Here is a 19,998-nt window from a genome sequence, read left to right on the forward strand (position 1 = left end):
TGTGTATGTGTGCGTGAGAGAGAGAGAGAGAGAGAGAGAGTGTGTGTGTGTGTAAGTGAGAGAGAGAGAGAGAGAGATAGATTGAAAGAGAGAGAGAGAGAGAGAGAGAGAGAGAGAGAGCGCTTCTATGTGTGGGAGAGTGTAAGAAGAGAGAGGGAGTGTGTGCATGTGTGTGTGTGTGTGTGTGTGTGAGAGAGAGAGAGAGAGAGAGAGAGAGAGCAAGTGTGTATATGTGTGTGCATGTGAGAGAGAGAGAGAGAGAGAGAGTTTCAACATTTTAGAGTGTGTACGTAATAGAGAGAGGGAGAGGGTCATGTGCATGTGCATGTGTGTGTGTGTGAGAGAGAGAGAGAGAGAGATGGTTGTAGAGAGGGAATAGTTCTTTTCTGGAACCTTGGTAGGCCGCAGCAGCAATGCGCTGGTGCAATACTAGTATTGATTTAAGACACACGTACATTTTAGTTGATAGTGGGCGGGAGTTTGTGAACGCGCCTTGCGAGACATGCATGGTAAGCAGCAGCCACCAGAAGCAGACCCTGCATCTGCAGATGGATACGGATTTCTTGTTTCTCCACAGCCTGCACAGGACTCATCTTAATACACAGGACTGCATGCTCACCAGATACCCCCCCCCCCACCCTAACGAGCCTGCATATCACTTTTCGACACATAGACAGAGCCTGCTACATAGCAATCTCTGCAGACATCAGCGCCATCGACAATGTTCTTCACCACTTTTTCATCATCAGGGCCTGTTTGTATAACAGCTGCCCAGCCTTCATCTCCAGTTTACCCTCCAGGCACTGAGTTTGCATCCCCCGAGTTAGGGTTTTGTGGTGAACCCCGGCCTTCCAATGAGCCTGCAGTGAAATCGCAACAACAGACTTCAACCGGGGCAGCGTCTTATACTGGGCCTTCAGTTGAACTTTGGCATGGCTTGGATCCATGTCCAAGCATGCCTGACGTAATGCCATGGATGAGTATCGACGAGCAGGGTTCATATAGGATGGTGTATTCTGCATCTTCAATGCCAGAACAAGATTTGCATGGCATCCCGGGAGGGACGCTGGCTTGGGCCCTATCGATGCCAAACCCAGCTGCCATGGCATCACCTGCACACACACCCATGTCAATGGCATCATCACTACCAGCGGTAGATTGGTCTGGTGTCCTGGGACAGACACCAGATTCATCAGCAGCAGCACCATCTATGACGAAGCAAGCTGCCATGGCATCACCTGCATACGTATCCAGGTCCTCACTTGTCTATGTACCTCCCTCAACAGCATCCTTTGTGCTAGAGCCAGATGCCCGTGGTGTCCAAGGGGAGACACCATCTTCGGTTGCAGCAGCCTTGCCGATTTCAGATTCTGCTGCTTTATTATCATCTGCATACTTACCTGCCGTGCCACTTTCCTCTCAGCAATGGTCCAGTGTTCCCACACCAGCATTGCCTTTGATTCCTCCCGGAGGTTGGTACTACTACGTTATTATCCTATTGTCTTCTATTCAAAGAAACAATCACAGATCACTTGCTGCATGGTTTTAGAAAATTGGATTATCTGAAATCATCAGTTTATAACTGAGCTAATTTTGCAGAGGTTTTTAAAAAAAATATAGATTTTCATGTGCCACATTAATCATTATTATAACCATGGTAGCATAGGGTAGTGTTTCACATATTCCATGTTCTTTGTGTTTTAAGCCCGGCAGATAGGTGACTTCGGAAATTAATGTTATAAACTAAAGAGAAGTTTGCTGGTGCATAAGCACTTGGAATAAATAGTATTTCCACATCCCCCGAGTCTAAGCACTTGCCTCTGCTAGTTGTGTTTGCATACAACAGCCACAAGGCACTCCGTGCAATCCACACCCACAGATAGATACCTAGCTCATTACCCAATTAGAGCTCCGTTTGGAGCACCCTTGAGCTTCAGGGTAGACTCAACTTTTCTGATTTGCTTGCATCCATAATATGTGAACACGACAAGGGAATTATATTACATTATCTCTATTTGTGGAATTCTAATCCACTCATCCTTCACTTGCATCATTTCTATGCTCAGGCATTCCCCATATTTTCCCCCATTCATCTTATATTTTTCCCCTATTTTATGGGCTTTTGATGTGGGTTGCCCACCCTTTTATGGAGTTTTTCACCTATTTTCAGGTTGTGTGAGGGACTAGGATGCAGTCGGCCAGCTCATACATTTATAAGCACACTTTGAGAATCTTTGTGCACTTGAAGATGTTGATGAAGCTTGATGACAATGAGGCTTATGAATACCTCATGGTGTATGCTTACCACTTCAAGGATATGGAAAAAGACCCTCACAAGAGCACTTAGCAGATTAGTACTCCTTTAATGATAAGCATGAAAGCTAATTAGTGTTTAAAAACACTTTTATAAAGACTTTATACAAGCTGCCATGGAATGCAAAGACCCAGACCTGGTCTTTTGCTTGTTGCGTGCTCGTCAGGCTACCATCAGGGCTGAGATTTGAGCTATAGGTCCTTGAGGCTTAGGGCTTCAAAATCCCTAAGCTTGCGTGGCTTGCTTGAGCTTGTCCACAAGCTGCGCATTGCTGTACGAAATTAGTGCTGCACAGAAATAGGTGCATTGGAATCGTATAAATGTGAACAAGATTCTGAGCACTTAACACTTGAGCATTACAACCACAAAGCTGAAAATGACAGTACACCACATAAAGGGGCCGATGATAGGCTGACCCCTCCCCCCCCTTTAGGTTATATTACCAAAAGAGTTTGCAAAGTACAAGATTACGGGTGCCTGGGGATTCACCACCAGCCTGCACCTGATTCTTCCAAATACATTATGAATGAATACATTTCAAACAAGAGAATCTGTAGGTACATCCGCCGTACACACAGGTACATCCGCCCTGCACAAGCCTTTTCACAGGTACATCCGCCCTGCACAAGAGTCACAATCCTCATAGGTACTCCGCCTTGCACAAGATGTAAATGGATCTTTAGGCCCTGTTTCCACGCGAGAAACTGATCCAGAAACCTGTGTTCTCCGCGAGCAAGTGTCCCCAATGCTTGCCCTAAGCACCTACTATACCAGGAATCCTTGAGACACATCCATGCTCACATATTCCATTGCTGTCCGGCCTGTTTTGTGCAATAACCAGTCCAAAACAGCAACTTTCTGTCGCGAGAAATCCACGTGTAAAGGGTCCTACAGCCCTGTGGAGGTCCCTAGAGCTGTCCTGTACTGTCCAAGTTGACTTTGGACACCTGTAACCAGCCCAAAACTGGCAATAATCAGAAATTGTAGGTCTGAAATTTACCAACCAGCCCTTTAGAAGAGTGTGGGGATCGTTGTCCAAGCTTGTGTGAGTCCGGGAAGCAAGCAACCAGCCTTGTAGCAACTCCCAAAGCTCCAACCAGCTCTCCAATATGTTGAATAATGAGTAAAACAACCCAAAAGGGCCTCTTGAGGGAGGCCCCTTTTTCAGTTGCCACCTCAGGGGCCTGGTGGGTACACATGCTGGCTGACGTGTGTCCCCATAAGGTGTCCAGGTAGGTGTCCAGCCCATAGTGCTCCATTTGTCCTGTTTCTATAAGTTTAGGTTCAACCAAATGCGAACGCATTATAAGTTGTCCGGCCACTTATTAATGAGTGTGGACCTGCAAACCAATAAACCTTAGTAGTAAATGAAGTAAGCTGTAAATTGAGTGTCGACGCACTTACCACCTGCAAAACCCATAAGCCCACAGTTTTAGGCCCAAACAGGAGTGCGCACATGTGTCCACAAGGTGCCCGGGCGTCCCCGGTCCCTCGGACTTCACAAGCCAAAATAACAAGCATTGTCCCGGCAGCAAGACAATGTCACACAAAGTAAAATAAAGTTATGGCATGCATCATTTATGCATTGTGCACATGTAAACTTGGAGAACCACCTATCATCATTCTTGTACTTGAAAATATTCGGCCTGCCATCATAACACACCATGCGTGCATGGCCGGAATCCACATGGGCACCGCCCGAAAGTCCACAAATGTCCTGCCATGTCCTTGGACTCATATGCATCCACTCATATGATCCATACACATGCCCAGGTATAATACATACATGCATCCGCATGTTTCTAGGCCTGACACGCATCCGCATGTCCCTAGAATATAGGGGTTTGTGACATTCCCCCGGCAAGTCGAGGACGGCTGAATTTGCTATTTCACTTTGCTCATCTGTCTGTGGATGGTAAGTTGATGAGAAGTTCAGCTTTGTACCCATATTGTCAAACAATGCGCGCCAAAATAAGCTTGTGGTTCTAGGATCTCTATCCCCCACAATAGATTTAGGCATGCCATGGTGTTTGAATATCTGTGCCAAAAACATCCTAGCTTATGATCTGGCTTTATTTTCTTGCGCACGGGAATGAAATGTGCCTGCTTGCTGAACCTGTCAATGATGGTCCAAATAGCATCATTTCCCTGTGGCGTCCTTGGCAAATCCATAATGAAATCCATAGCAATGCTTTCCCATGGTTCATTTGGTATAGGCAAAGGGTGAAGCAATCCAGGTGCTTTATGTCGGTCAAACTTGACCTTTTGACATACCATACATTCACGTACATATGCTTCAATATCCTTGCGAATATCTGGCCAAAAGAAATACCTCTCCAAAGCTTGTGCTGGGGCCAAAATGCCTCTATGACCTGCATATGGAGGAGCATGGCACTCATCCATAACCTTATGGCGAAGGTTCTTTACCACACACATACGATTTTGCATCATGAGATATCCATCTCTGATGACATAAGATGGGACAACAATACCCTCTTGCAAATCAGCCCATACATGTGCAAAATCCTCATCCAGATGATAAGTATTACGCATATCCGATAAGTCCTCATGGTATGTAACTGTAATAGCATGAACCTGTGGTCGTCTAGATAAGGCATCTGCCACCACATTCTTTTTCCCTGGAGTGTGTAAAATCTGAAAATGAAACATTGAGAGGAAATTTACCCATCTCATATGCTTCTCTGAGAGCTTACTTTGAGTCAAAAAGTATCTCAAACTTTGATGATCAGTTTTGACCATAAAATCAGCCCCTAAAAGATAGTGTTTCCAAATAGTAAGGGATGAATTACAGCCAACAACTCCTTCTCATAAACCTGTAAGTGAAGCTCTGCATGTTGCAAGCGTCTGCTCTCATAGGCAATGGCATGTCCTTCTTGGTTCAAAACAGCCCCTATGCAGTTCCCACATGCATCACATTCCACCACAAAAGGTTTGTGTAAATCCGGAATAATGAGTACCGGTCCCGAGATGATTGCACTCTTCAACTTTTGAAAGGCATCTCTCTCTTCTTGTGTCCATTTAAAGATTGCTTTCTTCTTCGTTAACTCATGTAACGGAGCGGCAATGAAAGCAAAATGCTTGACGAACCTCCTGTAGTAAGCACATAAAACCAAGGAAGCTCCTCACTTCATGGACTGATTTCAGCTCTGGCCATTCTTGCATGGCTTGTATCTTTGCGGGATCCATGTGCACATCATCCTTTGAAACAATGTGACCAAAATAGTGAATCGCTGGGAGGAAGAATTCACTCTTTTTTGCATTTATGTAGAGTTGATTTTCCTTAAGCTCTTTAAACACAATAGCTAGGTACTCACGATGTTGGGCTTCATTCTTTGAGAATACAATAATGTCATCAAAGAATATACCCGTGAACTTTCTATGCTTTGTGAACACCCTGTCCATCATCCTGTTGAAGGTAGCGGGTGCATTTGTAAGGCCAAAAGGCACCACCAAAAACTCATAAAGACCAAAGGCTGTCCTAAATGCAGTCTTGTGTACATCTTGAGGTGCCACTCTCACTTGATGATATCCACTCTTGAGGTCTATTCGGCTGAAACATGCCGAACCTTCAAGCTTGTCCAAGATGTCATCAATGCGCGGAATCGGAAACCGATTCTTGATGGTTATCTTATTGAGGGCACGGTAATCAACACACATCCTGTAAGTACCATCCTTCTTTTGAACAAGAAGTACCGGCGAGCAATATGGCGAGGAACTAGGCCGAATCAAACCCTTTTCCAAAAGTTCATTCACCTGTGCCATAATCTCTTCTTGTTGACTAGCACTCACCCTGTATGGTGGCCTATTAGGTGGAGAGCTACCGGGAATTAGATCTATGCAATGATCTTCCGGCCTCTCGGGTGGCAACCTTGCTGGCAAAGCATTCGCAAAACAGTCTTTGAACTCATTCAAAAAGTTACGCTTGTCTTGATCTAATGTACTAACATCAACACTAGAATGTTCAATGGTATCACGTACAAAAACCAATTAAGAACAAGCTGATTTCTTTATTGCCTTATTAATTTGTACATGGCTTACAAGAGGTATGGTACTTCCAGGAGTACTAGCATCTATAGAGTGCTCATGGCCTCTATGTACAAAGCTGATTTTCTTCTCTTTGTAAGCCTTAATAGGCTCTAAACGGTGATGCTAGGGCATCCCCAACAAAACATCACAACCTGTAAGAGGAGCCACTAAAAAGCTCTCATGGTCGAGGTAGTCCTGTATATGTACACTGTATATGTACACGGAGCTTACCAATGACCGGAGTTACATCAACCTGTTTGCCCTCAAAGGCGGCATCTGCATTCATTTGCATTCCCATGTCTTCCACATTGAGACCTATGGCAGCAGCCATCTGTACGGATATAAAGTTACTTGTGGAAGCATCATCAAAAAGAAACAAAGTGGGCTGATCCTTCAATTTGCCCCAAGCCTTGCATATGACTCTACTCTTGGGCTCATGCCCTGTATTACCCTGCACATCGGGTACAACATTCACAAGAGGCTTTTCCACATTAGGCTCAGCATTCTTAGGATTCTGTGGGCATTTAGGATATATATGATCTTTACTGCCACACTTAAAGCATTTTCCAGCCTTCCTGTACTCTTCCAATTGCTGTTTTGAGAGCCCAAAATTGCAGCGTTTACTCCCCAGCTTCTTTTCGGAGTCATCCTTTGCATCTTGGCCATCTTTGGGAGCATTCTTAGGTGGCTGTCCACCCTTTTTCTGGTCATAACCAGCCCTGAATTTGCTCTTGTTTTGACCTGCAAATGGCTTATTTGTGGGTGCTTTCATGTGCAAGTTCTTCGCAATCATGGCTGAGTGTATAAGCTCTTGTATGGTCTTATTTGGGTACACTCCCAAGCTTTGTTGGATGATGTGATGGAGCCCCGATTCAAACTTTCTCTTCTTCTCGTCCTCTCCAATCTTCATGAAGGGAGTAACCTTGAGAAGGACTTTCCAAAACTTTGCTATGTATGAAGCAACGGACTCTCCCTCATCTTGGGACAGCCAATCCCACTCCTTGCGTACATCCTTTGCAAAGTTTGGTGGTGAGAATTGATCATAAAACTGAATTTTGAAAGAAGACCAAGTTGGGGCAGCACTTCCATCAAGTATTTTTGCAAGCCACCAATCACTTGCCGTATCCTTGAGATGCATTCCCACATGCCTGAGCATAGACTTTTCCAAAAAGTCTTCATTGCAAAAAGCTATCTCAAACTGTCTAATGAAAGCAAGTGCTTTGGTAGAGTCCATCCGTCCCTGGAAGTTTTCAAACTTTACATCCTTGTCACCGGACTTGAACTCTCGAGGCTTCTTCCTTCTATGTGCATCCCTATGTACATCCTGTTCATCTCCATGGTGATGATGCCGCGATGAAGATTCACGATCCCTCTTCGTTCTCTCTTGAGCCACACTCTTCTAATGAGTGGAAAGCTCAACACGAGAATGGATATGTCTTCTTGGAGCAAAGCGGGAATGAGTAGAGGATCCCTCATCCTTACTCTTCTCTTGACCTGCATCAAGCGTAGCATCAGGGACTCTTGTCCTTTCAGCATTTGGCACTTGCTGTGCTCTTCCTGCTTGTTGTGCATCATGTGCATCATCATGATTTTCTTTTCCACAGTATGTAACTCTTGCTTTAACTACAAATTTCTTGCCTTTGTGTTAATTTGGAACATCGGAATCAGATTCTGCCATGCTGGAGTGTTTGCATCATGTATGTGTCCTATCATAGTGTCTGTGACCCTAATTGAAAGCCAATACATGACTTTTCTTGCACCTTGATTCCAATCCTTGAATGCCTTTATATGTGCAGGAGTGGCATTCTCCTCAGATAAGAGTAGAAATAGTTCTCTACCAGAACTTCTAAAAAACTGCCAAGAATCTCTTGTAGTGATGAAACGGGGTCCGTAACACACCCGAAATGCAAATCTGGCTGAAAAAACTTTGTCCAATGTAGGATTTCCAATATAGGATACTATACCTGCCCTATAGCTCCGCTCCCGCGAAGACAGCTCCTCAATCGGAGATGTGTAGCTCCTAGAGCTACTGAGGGGGTGTTGTACCTAAACCAAGAAGGGAAAAGAGATGATGGTGCTCTTACCCATGTAGTAGCGCTTCCTTCGTTGCTTGTTCTTGCCTCTTGCTTGCCTCCTTAGCTCTTACACAAACCAAGCTCTGATACCATAAAGAGAATGTGGGGGAGAGGAAGAGATTCAAACCCTAGCAAGCAAACACACACACACAAGAGAGAGGAAGACACAAGAGAGAGATGGATAGCTGAATTTTCTTCTATCTTCTTCTTTACTCAACCAACATAACATAAAGATAAGAGTACACACTATATGGATTAGTACTTAACATAATCAAAGATAGATAACTCCAAGGTCTACATCGACATGAAGAACGAGATTCGAGAAGAAGAAGAAGCTGATGAAGACCAAGAGAAGAAGGCCTTTCATGAGGCCAACTTTGGGGATAAACGGACCTTATAGATCAACAAAGGCCAGCCCAACGTTCTAAGCTTGTGTAAGCATAGCTAGTATCCTACATGGGCAAAGCATTGGTCATCATAATTGGGTAAGACCATAGAGCACCAGATGCTTTAGCACTCCAATGCCCAAAATCTATCAGTGCTATTAGAGCCATGGGTTGAAGTTTAACCTCTAGGCCATTAGAGAAGCCAAGTTGATTCTCTGAGCTAAGAAAACATGGACAAGTTCAACCTTTGAGCTAAGAAAAAGTGGACAAGTTGCACCAACATGGGGGAGTGTTGAGAAAAGTGGTGCCAAGCGTAGCACTAAGAAATTTCCACAAAATGGATAGACCGAAGGTCCTCCATCACAAGGTTTTGGGTTCTGGATGGCTAGACCAATTTGTGGAAACCTCAAATTAAGCACGCATTGACGTGAACACAACTGGGATAGGTGACCTCCCAAGACTTGGTCCCCACCCAATTTCCAATAATGATGTCATGTAAAGAGCATGGCGCATATGTTGCTTGGATATGCAGGCATAGGTATGCATATAAATGGTTGCTCTTCGGTTTCAGCCCTATAGCGTCGCACTTGACGCCTCAGATTCCAAATCAGAATGCATAGTGTCATGAGTACCTGCATCTCCATAGACATCATTGCCTGCAGCATCTCTTGCATTCCTTGTACCATGAAATTCACGGTCCTGTGTGTTCTCCACACTGTCAGAACTGTGGCTGTCCATGACACTCAAATCAGGTCACCAGTTATGATTCCAAGCCTCAGACCGTTTTCCAATGAGGGGAAAAATTGAGCTCTGATACCAATGTAACGGGAGGCGGAACGCGTGTATTGGAATCGTATAAATGTGAACAAGATTCTGAGCACTTAACACTTCAGCATTACAACCACAAAGCTGAAAATGATAGTACACCACATAAAGGGGCCGATGATAGGCTGACACCCCCCCCCCCTCTTTAGGTTATATTACCAAAAGAGTCTGCAAAGTACAAGATTACGGGTGCCTGGGGATTCACCACCAGCCTGCACCTGATTCTTCCAAATACATTATGAATGAATACATTTCAAACAAGAGAATCTGTAGGTACATCCGCCCTACACACAGGTGCATCCGCCCTGCACAAGCCTCTTCACAGGTACATCCGCCCTGCACAAGAGTATCACAATCCTCACAGGTACTCCGCCCTGCACAAGATGTAAATGGACCTTTAGGCCCTGTTTCCACGCGAGAAACTGATCCAGAAACCTGTGTTCTCCGCGAGCAAGTGTCCCCAATGCTTGCCCTAAGCACCTGCTATACTAGGAATCCTTGAGACACATCCATGCTCACATATTCCGTTGCTGTCCGGCCTGTTTTGTGCAATAACCAGTCCAAAACAGCAACTTTCTGTCGCGAGAAATCCACTTGTAAAGGGTCCTACAGCCCTGTGGAGGTCCCTAGAGCTGTCCTGTACTATCCAAGTTGACTTTGGACACCTGTAACCAGCCCAAAACTCGCAATAATCAGAAATTGCAGGTCTGAAATTTACCAACCAGCCCTTTAGAAGAGTGTGGGGATCGTTGTCCAAGCTTGTGTGAGTTCGGGAAGCAAGCAACCAGCCCTGTAGCAACTCCCAAAGCTCCAACCAGCTCTCCAATATGTTGAATAATGAGTAAAACATCCCAAAAGGGCCTCTTGAGGGAGGCGCCTTTTTCAGGTGCCACCTCAGGGGCCTGGTGGGTACACATGCTGGCTGACATGTGTTCCCATAAGGTGTCCAGGTAGGTGTCCAGCCCATAGTGCTCCATTTGTCTTGTTTCTATAAGTTTAGGTCCAACCAAATGGGAAATGGCCATAAGCTGTTCGGACTTCATTAATTTTGGTCCAACCAAATGCGAACGCATTATAAGTTGTCCGGCCACTTATTAATGAGTGTGGACCTGCAAACCAATAAACCTTAGTAGTAAATGAAGTAAGCTATAAATTGAGTGTGGACGCACTTACCACCTGCAAAACCCATAAGTCCACAGTTTTAGGCCCAAACAGGAGTGCACACACGTGTCCACAAGGTGCCCGGGCATCCCCGGTCCTTCGGACTTCACAAGCCAAAATAACAAGCATTGTCCAGGCAGCAAGACAATGTCACACAAAGTAAAATAAAGTTATGGCATGCATCATTTATGCATTATGCACATGTAAACTTGGAGAACCACCTATCATCTGTCACATGCACTCTGCACTCAGTGCATGGTGACAAGATGGCTCATCATCAGAAGTGCAGCAGTTGTACAGTTTTAGAACCCAATAGGATGATATTTGTCGTGCGCCGTGACCCCATTGTACATCCTCAGTCCAGGATAAGTCAGGCACGAGCTACGTAGGTCATTCCTCAGCCTTAGCGGGTCAGTCAGTCAGTCAAGTCCCTGAACCCACTTGGAGAGAATCATTCATGCATGTAGAGTCAGTAGAAGCCTTAGGGTTTGCATCAGAAAGCACTCTGCATCTTGCATAATATGCATTCATATGCCTGTGCATCATTTAGAACATCCCCAAAGCCTTAGGGAATTTACTGGGATTTATCTGGTATTTTTTCCATATTTATTAGTATTTATTTATCATCATTTGCATTATTGGGCATTTATAAATATTAACTTTATTAAATGACCAACCTCCAGTTAGTATAAATAGGCTTGCCTAGAGCCTCTTTTCCTCATTCAGTCTTCATTGTGCTAAGAGCTCTCCTCTCTCTTGTTTTCAGCCCAAGACTAATCCAGCCCTAGTGCCCATAAGCTTTCTTCTCCAGCCCCTTGAGATCCATAGCTTCAGCCCAGCCCTAGGTGCCTGCCTTCAGCCTCTTTCAGCCCTGAATTCAGCATCAGTTCAGGCCCACAGTTCAGCCCACATTTCAGCATAGATCAACGCCAGCAATCAGCATTCATCTCTGCGTTTTTGCACAGCCGTACAGGAGTTCTTCAGCGTTTCTGTTCCAGTCGTACAGCAGCCCTGCAGTCCTCTGTTTGCTCATGCGTTTCAGTCCTCAGCCCTCTCGTCACCTCAGCGTTTCTGTCCACAGCAGATTCCAGCCCTGAAGGTTCAGTCTACAGCAGTTTCCAGCCCTGAAACAGTTGTTTGCATCAGTGTCCAGCCTTCTGTGCATCATCCACACATTCAGCAGTCATCTGGTGAAGGTAACACAGCATTCATATGTGTTTTCAGCATTCTAACAGTGTGTAGAACAGTCCACCTTCTTCTTCTTTGAGCCTTAGGTGTGCAGCCCTTCCTCATGCCCTTGGGAAGAGTGCATAGGCTCGAGATCAAGTCATTGAGGTGTTTCTACAGCAGTGTACAGATCAGCCGCTCTCCGATCCTCCGAGATCTTGCGTTTGGCTTATCTACAGTCCAAAGTCATTCTCTCTAAAGTAATAATGCAAATACTATCTCGTTATCGGGATAGGGGGCCCTTTAGTGGGTAATTCGGGACCCAATCTGGTGTATAGTTCTCATATCTCTCTCTCTCATCTCTTTAAAGTTTGAAGTAAATGAAATGGATTGCTAAACTCACGAAACTCAGGATACAGAAGACGGTGTGAGCATATTGTGTGACAGGATCTTCCAATACAAAGTCTTCCGCTGCATATCACATTGGTATCAGATTCAGATTGTCCACACACACCGTATCCTAGCGTGGGGGCATCCTTGGATGGTTAGATTGCGTTCCGGCACGACCACCGACTTCAGCATCATGTCTACAGGAGAGAGTACTCATCAGCCGGAAGACGTCTCCCCCGAAGGAAACCTCGTTCTTCTGCCTACAGCAGACACCATAGCTCTTCTTAGAGCTCAGAACCAGCTACTCATGGAGCGTCTCCAACTCTTGGAGGCAGCAACAGCACGTCCTTCTACACCTCCAGCAGCACCCGACTACATCTCCCTCTTCTTTCAGATGGAACAACAAAGGAGAGAGGACGAGGCCCGAAGGAGAAAAGAAAAAGAAGAAAGACGGGACTATGAGGAAGCCCAACGCAGGATCGACGAAGACCGGCGTCAGGCTGAACTCGCCGCTCGGGAACACCAACGTGAGCTTGATCGAGAACGTATGTTACTCGAACACCAACGGGAAAAGGAGGCCATACACTTGAGGTATTAGCAGCTCTCCTCAGTCTCCCCAGTCATAGGTGTTACCAGCCAGCATCCCGCAGCAGCAACCACCATCATTCGCAGCCAACCGAATTTCAGCAAGTATGATGGTAAGTGTGATCATTCTTCAGTTAATCAATTTGTTCATCAGTTTAATGCTCATTTTCCATTAGCTAGGATCACAGACCCACAAGACAAAGTCCACTTAGCGGCTCCCCATCTCACTGGTGAGGCAGTCACTTGGTGGCAGCATTGGTCTAGTATTCATACAGACCAGGCCACAGGTGTCACAGCCTTTGACTGGGACATCTTTGTCCATGACCTGAAGACCAGATTTCTCCCGCCCCAGTACATGACTGGTCTGAAAGACGAGTTCTATGGACTCAAATGGGGGCAAGCCCAAGCAGGCATCTTAGTCCAGTACCAAACCCCAGCAGCAGCAATCAGCTGCACAGACAGGGAAAGGTAATGCATCTTCTAAAGATGCTAAGAAGGACAGCAGTAATAGCTCCAGTTCAGGGGGTAAGAAGGATAAAGAACCTAAGAAAACCCCTGATGAAAAGGCTAAAGCAGGCATTACTGGAGGTTATCTTCCTCTAGAGGAGCAAAGGAAGTACCAGTCAGAAAATAGATGTTTTTTCTGTCACATTATAGGGCATGGTAAGAAGGATTGCCACAAATGGCAAGCGGCACAAGGTGCCAAAGCCCCTTCTGCCACAGTTGCCACAGCCTCCCCAGCTCCTCCAGCCCCGCCTACTACCTCAAATGCAGTTCAACTTTTACCTTCCATGCATCCTATGCCATCCGTGGTATTTGATGCTAAGCAGGAGGGTGAGAGCGATGCTGCTCAGAAGAGCCTTATCCGAGCTTATGGCTCTGCCCAGGGCCGACAGTTTGTAGTCCTTTTCGATATGGGCAGTTCTGAAGACGCCATCTCTCCCCAGTTGGCTAATAAATTGAACTGCACTTTAGTCCCATATCATCTGGATGTGGACGGGTTTACACCTGGTCTTCGCACCCACATTTTTCTGAAGGCACAGCAGTTTGCCTTTGAAGTTCAGAAGGCCTCATTTCAACGAGATTTCATCGTCTCACCTTTGTTGGGGTGTGACATGATCTTAGGAATTCAGTGGTTCCGTCAGTATGAGCCTATTCCCAATTGGGGGCAGGACACTTTTACTATTTGTAAAGGTTTTCCTGAGCCTGTCATGATTCGGGGGGATAGAAGCATTCTTGGCATCCCATTGATTTCACATCTCCAGGCCCGACGAGCTATCCGCAAGGGAGCAGAAGGAGCACTCCTTTATGTTCGTGCTCAAACAGCCCCTCCCTCATTAGTAGCATCCATTACATCTTCAGTCCCTCAGTTAGCAGACCTCCTATCCAGACACTAGGACATTATGCTTAGGGACGATCTCCCACCCAGTCTCCCTCCCTCTCGCCTTGAGGACCATCACATTGATTTGGTCCCTGGATCAGATCCTCCTAGCAGGTTTTCCTATCGTCTTTCCAAGACTTTAGAGGGCGAGTTGGAAAAGCAGTTATCTGAGCTTCTCCGCGCCGGATTCATTCGGCCTTCTTCCTCCCCTTTTGCTGCACCTATCCTATTTGTCCAAAAGAAGGACAAGTCTGCACGCCTTTGTGTAAACTACAGGGCATTAAACAAACTCACTATCAAGAATAAGTTTCCTATGCCCAGGATAGAGTACATTTTGGAGCGTTTAGACGGTGCTAAGTTTTTCACTAAGATTGACCTCAAGAGTGGTTACCATCAGGTCCGCATTTTTGAAGCTGACATTCCAAAAACAGCTTTCAGGACAGAGCGTGGTCACTACGAGTTCGTGGTCATGCCTTTTGGGCTTACAAATGCACCCGCAACGTTCAATAAGATGATGTCTAGGATTTTCGGAGTCCACATTGGGAAGTGTGTTTTCATATTCCTTGATGACATACTCGTCTTCTCAGCCACTGCGGAGCAGCATGAGAAAGATGTGGAGAAAGTCTTGCAACTTTTGTGAGATAATCAGCTCTACATAAACGCAAAAAAGTCTATCTTTGGTGTTAAGGAAGTTCAGTATTTGGGCTACATCATCGGTTCCGATGGGATTAGACTGGACCCATCAAAGGTTCAGGAGATCTTAGATTGGGACATTCCTAAGACCGCCCAAGAAATCCGTTCATTCGTAGGTCCTTGTCAGGCCTATAGCACACATGTCCATCAGTTTTCCAACCTTGCAGCACCTCTTACCGACTTGCTCAAGGGGGTGAAGACTCGCAAGCAGAAAGTCTCAGTTACAGGTAAGGCACTTGATGCATTCCGTGCACTCCAGAAAGCTGCCTCAGAAGCACCTGTATTAAAGTTAGCATCATGGGACGAACCTTTCGAGGTCATCACCGATGCCAGCAATGTAGCCATAGGTGCAGTCCTCCAGCAAGACAATAGACCCGTGGCATATTACAGCAGAAAGTTGGATGTCGCCGAAAAGAATTATTCGGTATATGACAAAGAGCTTTTGGGTGTGATCACAACGCTCAAACATTGGAAGCCTTTTCTTTATGGATAGGCTTTCACAGTGAAAACAGACCACCAAGCACTTAAGTGGCTTCAGACTATGCCAAGTGCCCAGTGGAGTGATCGACAGGCCAGGTGGAGTCAAATCTTCCAACAGTTTGGAGGTATGATTGAATACATCCCTGGTAAGCATAACCGAGTAGCAGATGCTCTCGGTCGAAAGTCCAGCATCCAGGCAGTCCAAGAAGCTACCATTCTCGAAATCACGGGGAAGGACTTGGATAGTATGAAAGACCAATATGTCGACTCCCCTGAGTTTGGTACTCAGTATAGTTTGGCCCTCACTTCTGAGCCACTATTCAGTACAGAACGGTTGGTTGTTCTACAAGAACCGTCTCTGTGTTAGTCGGGAAAAGCGTTCCGCTCTTCTCCACGATGCCCATGACTCCTTAGTTGGAGGACATAGGGGTATCAACAGTACCCTCGAGAAATTAGAACGGTCCTTTTACTGGCCAAAGATGAGGCGTGATGTCTATGCACATGTACAAGCTTGTAAGATTTGTCAAAAAGTCAAGGTTCCCCATACAAAGAAGGCAGGTTTACTTCAACCTTTGCCTATCCCCGACGGACCTTTCATCGACATATCTATGGACTTTGTAGGGCCTCTACCAGCATCCACTGGATCCCGTAACACTCAGTGTTTTACCATTGTGGGTCGCTTTAGTAAGTTCTGCATGCTCATCCCATGCAAGCATATGGCCACAGCCGAGGACGTAGCCCGTCTGTTTCTCAAGCATTGGTATCCAATTTGTGGTTTGCCTAGCACCATAACATCAGACAGAGATTCCAAGTTTACCTCGCATTTTTGGAGGGCATTATTTGAAAACTTTGGAACTAAGTTGCAATTGTCTAGTGCATTCCATCCCCAGACAGATGGCCAGACAGAAATTTATAATCAGTTGGCCTTCGATGTCCTCAAGTCATACTGTCATGACCAGCAGTCCAAATGGGAGCACTATCTTCTGTTGGTCCAAGCTATCTTGAACGACACGCATTCATCCAGTGTCGGATGGACTCCATATGAAGCAGCCTTTGGTCGCCGTTTTTCTTCTCTTTTGACGAGAATGGTGTCTCCATCTTTAGAGGCTAATAAAACCACGGAAGCATTTTCCGAGATCATTGAGTCAGTTAAGGACTGCTTGACCAAAGCTCAGGAAGCATATAGCAAACATGCAAATAAGTCTAGACGAGATGTTCACTTCAAGGAAGGGGATTGGGTCTATTTGCGTATCATGAAGCAGAGATTGAAACAAGTGGGCAAACGTTGTCCCAAGCTTTCATTCCGTAGTTTTGGCCCTTTTCCAATAGTTAAGAAGATAAGTGATATCTCAATGAAGTTACAGTTGCCTGCCAGTTGGACAATGCATGATGTATTCCATGTTTCTTGGCTAAAACCATATGTTGGTCCAGAAGTGTTTGATGTTTCAGATGAACAGCAGCCAGACGTGGTAGACGAGGCAGAAGTTATTGAGCCTGAGCAGAGCCTTCTTCATCGATGGAAGCATGGTTCCGGTCGACGGATTCGTCAGTTCTATACGAAGTTCCGAGATCGAGGCACCCACGAAGCCGTATGGCTCGACGAGGAGTTCTTCCAGGAGTACCCCCAGTTATTGGCGGACTACTTGGAAGCCATGAACCTGCTGCCAAGCTAATCACCAGGAGGGAATGTCACATGCACTCTGCACTCAGTGCATGGTGACAAGATGGCTCATCATCAGAAGTGCAGCAGTTATACAGTTTTAGAACCCAATAGGATGATATTTGTCGTACGCCGTGATCCCATTGTACATCCTCAGTCCAGGATAAGTCAGGCACGAGCTACGTAGGTCATTCCTCAGCCTTAGCGGGTCAGTCAGTCAGTCAAGTCCCTTAACCCACTTGGAGAGAATCATTCATGCATGTAGAGTCAGTAGAAGCCTTAGGGTTTGCATCAGAAAGCACTCTGCATCTTGCATAATATGCATTCATATGCCTGTGCATCATTTAGAACATCCCCAAAGCCTTAGGGAATTTACTGGGATTTACCTGGTATTTTTTCCATATTTATTAGTATTTATTTATCATTATTTGCATTATTGGGTATTTATAAATATTAACTTTATTAAATGACCAACCTCCAGTTAGTATAAATAGGCTTGCCTAGAGCCTCTTTTCCTTATTCAGTCTTCATTGTGCTAAGAGCTCTCCTCTCTCTTGCTTTCAGCCCAAGACTAATCCAGCCCTAGTGCCCATATATAGAAACTGGTACAGTCGGTACAAGGGCTGGTACAACAAGTACAATGGCTAGAAATCATAATAAATGATTAAATAGCCTTGCCTTCAGTATTTCTTCGCGATGGAAGCCTCCAAAACAGTCCCCAACAGACGGTATTCTTCATGGGAAGCCTTCAAGAGAGAGAGAAAGAGAGTAGCCTTCATTAGGGCAGCCTGTAATGGTGGTAGAGGCTAGTGTGCAGTAAGAGAGCCTCCATTAACGAAGAGAGAGGGCTCCAATTTATAGATTTGGGCCTCCCATGAGCTAAAATGGCAAGAGAAGGCTACAATGACAAGTGGAGAGCCACACAATAGCTAAAGTGACAAGTGTGAGGCCACTTGTCTCACTTTGATCCACTTTCTAACAAGTGTCAGGCCACTTGTCTCACTTTGGTCCACTTTCTTGCCACATGTCCCAATCTAAAAGATGAGTCATTCCATAATCTTTACCTCTAAAAATATCCCAACGAGTAGACATTCTGTCATAGGCACTTTGCCAACTCTTGGTATCTGCTCAATTCCAGATGTAGTGACGTAAACAGAATTTCCATCGGAGTCGGGCCAAAAATAGCAACTCTCCTAAATTTTAGGAGTGTGGTCCTTTGTATTCTAGGATAATCCCCCATTCCCAAAGCTTGTACTTTCCAAATATTTAGACATCTTGGAGTCCACCAGACCCCTTTCATACTGGGAAATGTCCAGGCTGGTGACATCCTCCCCAGCTTCTTAAAAGTTGTCCACAACTTTAAGCTTCAAGCCATATATTCAAGATATAATCATGTCCCATGAAGTGGGCGAGACGAGACAGTCTCAAAAATCCAATATATCTGAAGAATCCATGTCCCAAAGAAATGGGTGAGACTAAATAAGTCTCCATAATACCAATATCAAAATCATGTCCCAAAATAAATCGGCGAGAATTCCATGGAAGATATGCTAGACACAGGCACAAGAGCCAATTGTGTCTCAATCAACAATATCAATGAGATAATCATATGCCAATGAAAATCACCAACCAGGTGCTAAGACACTTAAATAAGTGCCATGCACAAGAAACTAGTGCCTCGCACAGAAACATGTGCTATGCATACAAACTGGTGCTATTTAAGAGCACAACCATGATGACAGAAAAGCTGGTTCTTCATAGTTCTGGCAATCCTTTCTCCCAATCCCAACAGTTCCCATGTTCTCCCATACAATCCCAACTCTGATCAACAAGCATGGTGTGGAAACAATGAAACACTCACTCCACAATCGCAACACGAATGGTCTCTGTATGGGGAGATAGTGATTCCAATAAGTCCAGACATCATAATCATGTCCCAAGTAAATGGGCGAGACAAATCAGTCCCATAAGTCCAGATATCATAATCCAAGCTCAAAGCACACAAACATGTGCCAATCCACATGACCCTTGGCGTACACATAAGTCCCTTCCCAACCAGGTATCATGTCCACTTTACCACTTGCACTCCGTGTTGGTACTCTGACCACACACCTTGGATGAGAGGGGGGCTCAAGTAACAAGATAAAACAATCACTCGCAGGCATAGCCTGGTGTTTCATAAGCGTTTCTGCAACACATAGTTTATAGGCATTTCGGCCACCAACTCACTCTACCCTCTTAAGTGCCCATGTTTCCTTCCATCTGCTCTCTATTGTTCCACCCATACAAGGTAGAAACAATCTTCAAGAGAGCACGTAGGACAAGAGACCACTACACAGGGTATGTTGTGCTTGACACTACCCTCTGAAGTGCCCATGTTCCCTTCCATCTGCTCTCTATTGTTCCACCCTCACCTGGTAGAAACAATCTTCAGGAGAGCACGTAGGACAAGAGAAAAGTCCAATGCATCCCAAATAAAGGAAGCCATAAAGAATAATCCATAAACCTGAGGATGGATCCAAATCCCTAGAAAAGAAGTCCAGGAATCCATAGACCTGTATACCATACCTCTTACCACATACTCCGTGCTAACCACACACCTTGGAGTAGAGGTGGATTTTATGATTTATCCATTAAAGCATCATATCCATGAGATATCCAAAGATTCTTCTCTATAAACTCGGACAGATTCGTCCATAGAAATTGCTTGTGAAGCCCAATATCTATATAAATCTCGTCCAAGAAAGAAATCTCCATAGATATAATCCATCCCAATAAAGGGAGCCATGAAAAGAATTCATCCCATTAAAGGGAGCCATAAACAATGTTTCCCT

At 45.2% G+C, this 19,998-nt stretch overlaps 1 protein-coding gene across 3 annotated transcripts in view; it reads left to right on the forward strand.

Moving 5' to 3' along the window:
• The first annotated feature begins 442 nt into the window (after positions 1-442).
• Positions 443-19,998, forward strand: part of LOC147627844 (RNA-binding motif protein 25-like) — a 33,022-nt gene continuing 13,466 nt past the window's right edge. Inside the window, exon 1 of one of the 3 annotated variants that reach the window (XM_086814821.1) lies at positions 443-1,472. In XM_086814821.1, the coding sequence (XP_086670947.1) occupies positions 722-1,472 (751 nt within the window). In that variant the 5' untranslated portion in view covers positions 443-721. The remainder of the gene's footprint in view (positions 1,473-19,998) is intronic. The other 2 variants (XM_086814820.1, XM_086814822.1) reach the window with 2 other exon arrangements.

The sequence above is a fragment of the Cibotium barometz genome, chromosome 20 (genome assembly GCF_041138505.1).
Source record: "Cibotium barometz isolate CiBa-2024 chromosome 20, ASM4113850v1, whole genome shotgun sequence".
Lineage (NCBI taxonomy): Eukaryota > Viridiplantae > Streptophyta > Polypodiopsida > Cyatheales > Cibotiaceae > Cibotium > Cibotium barometz.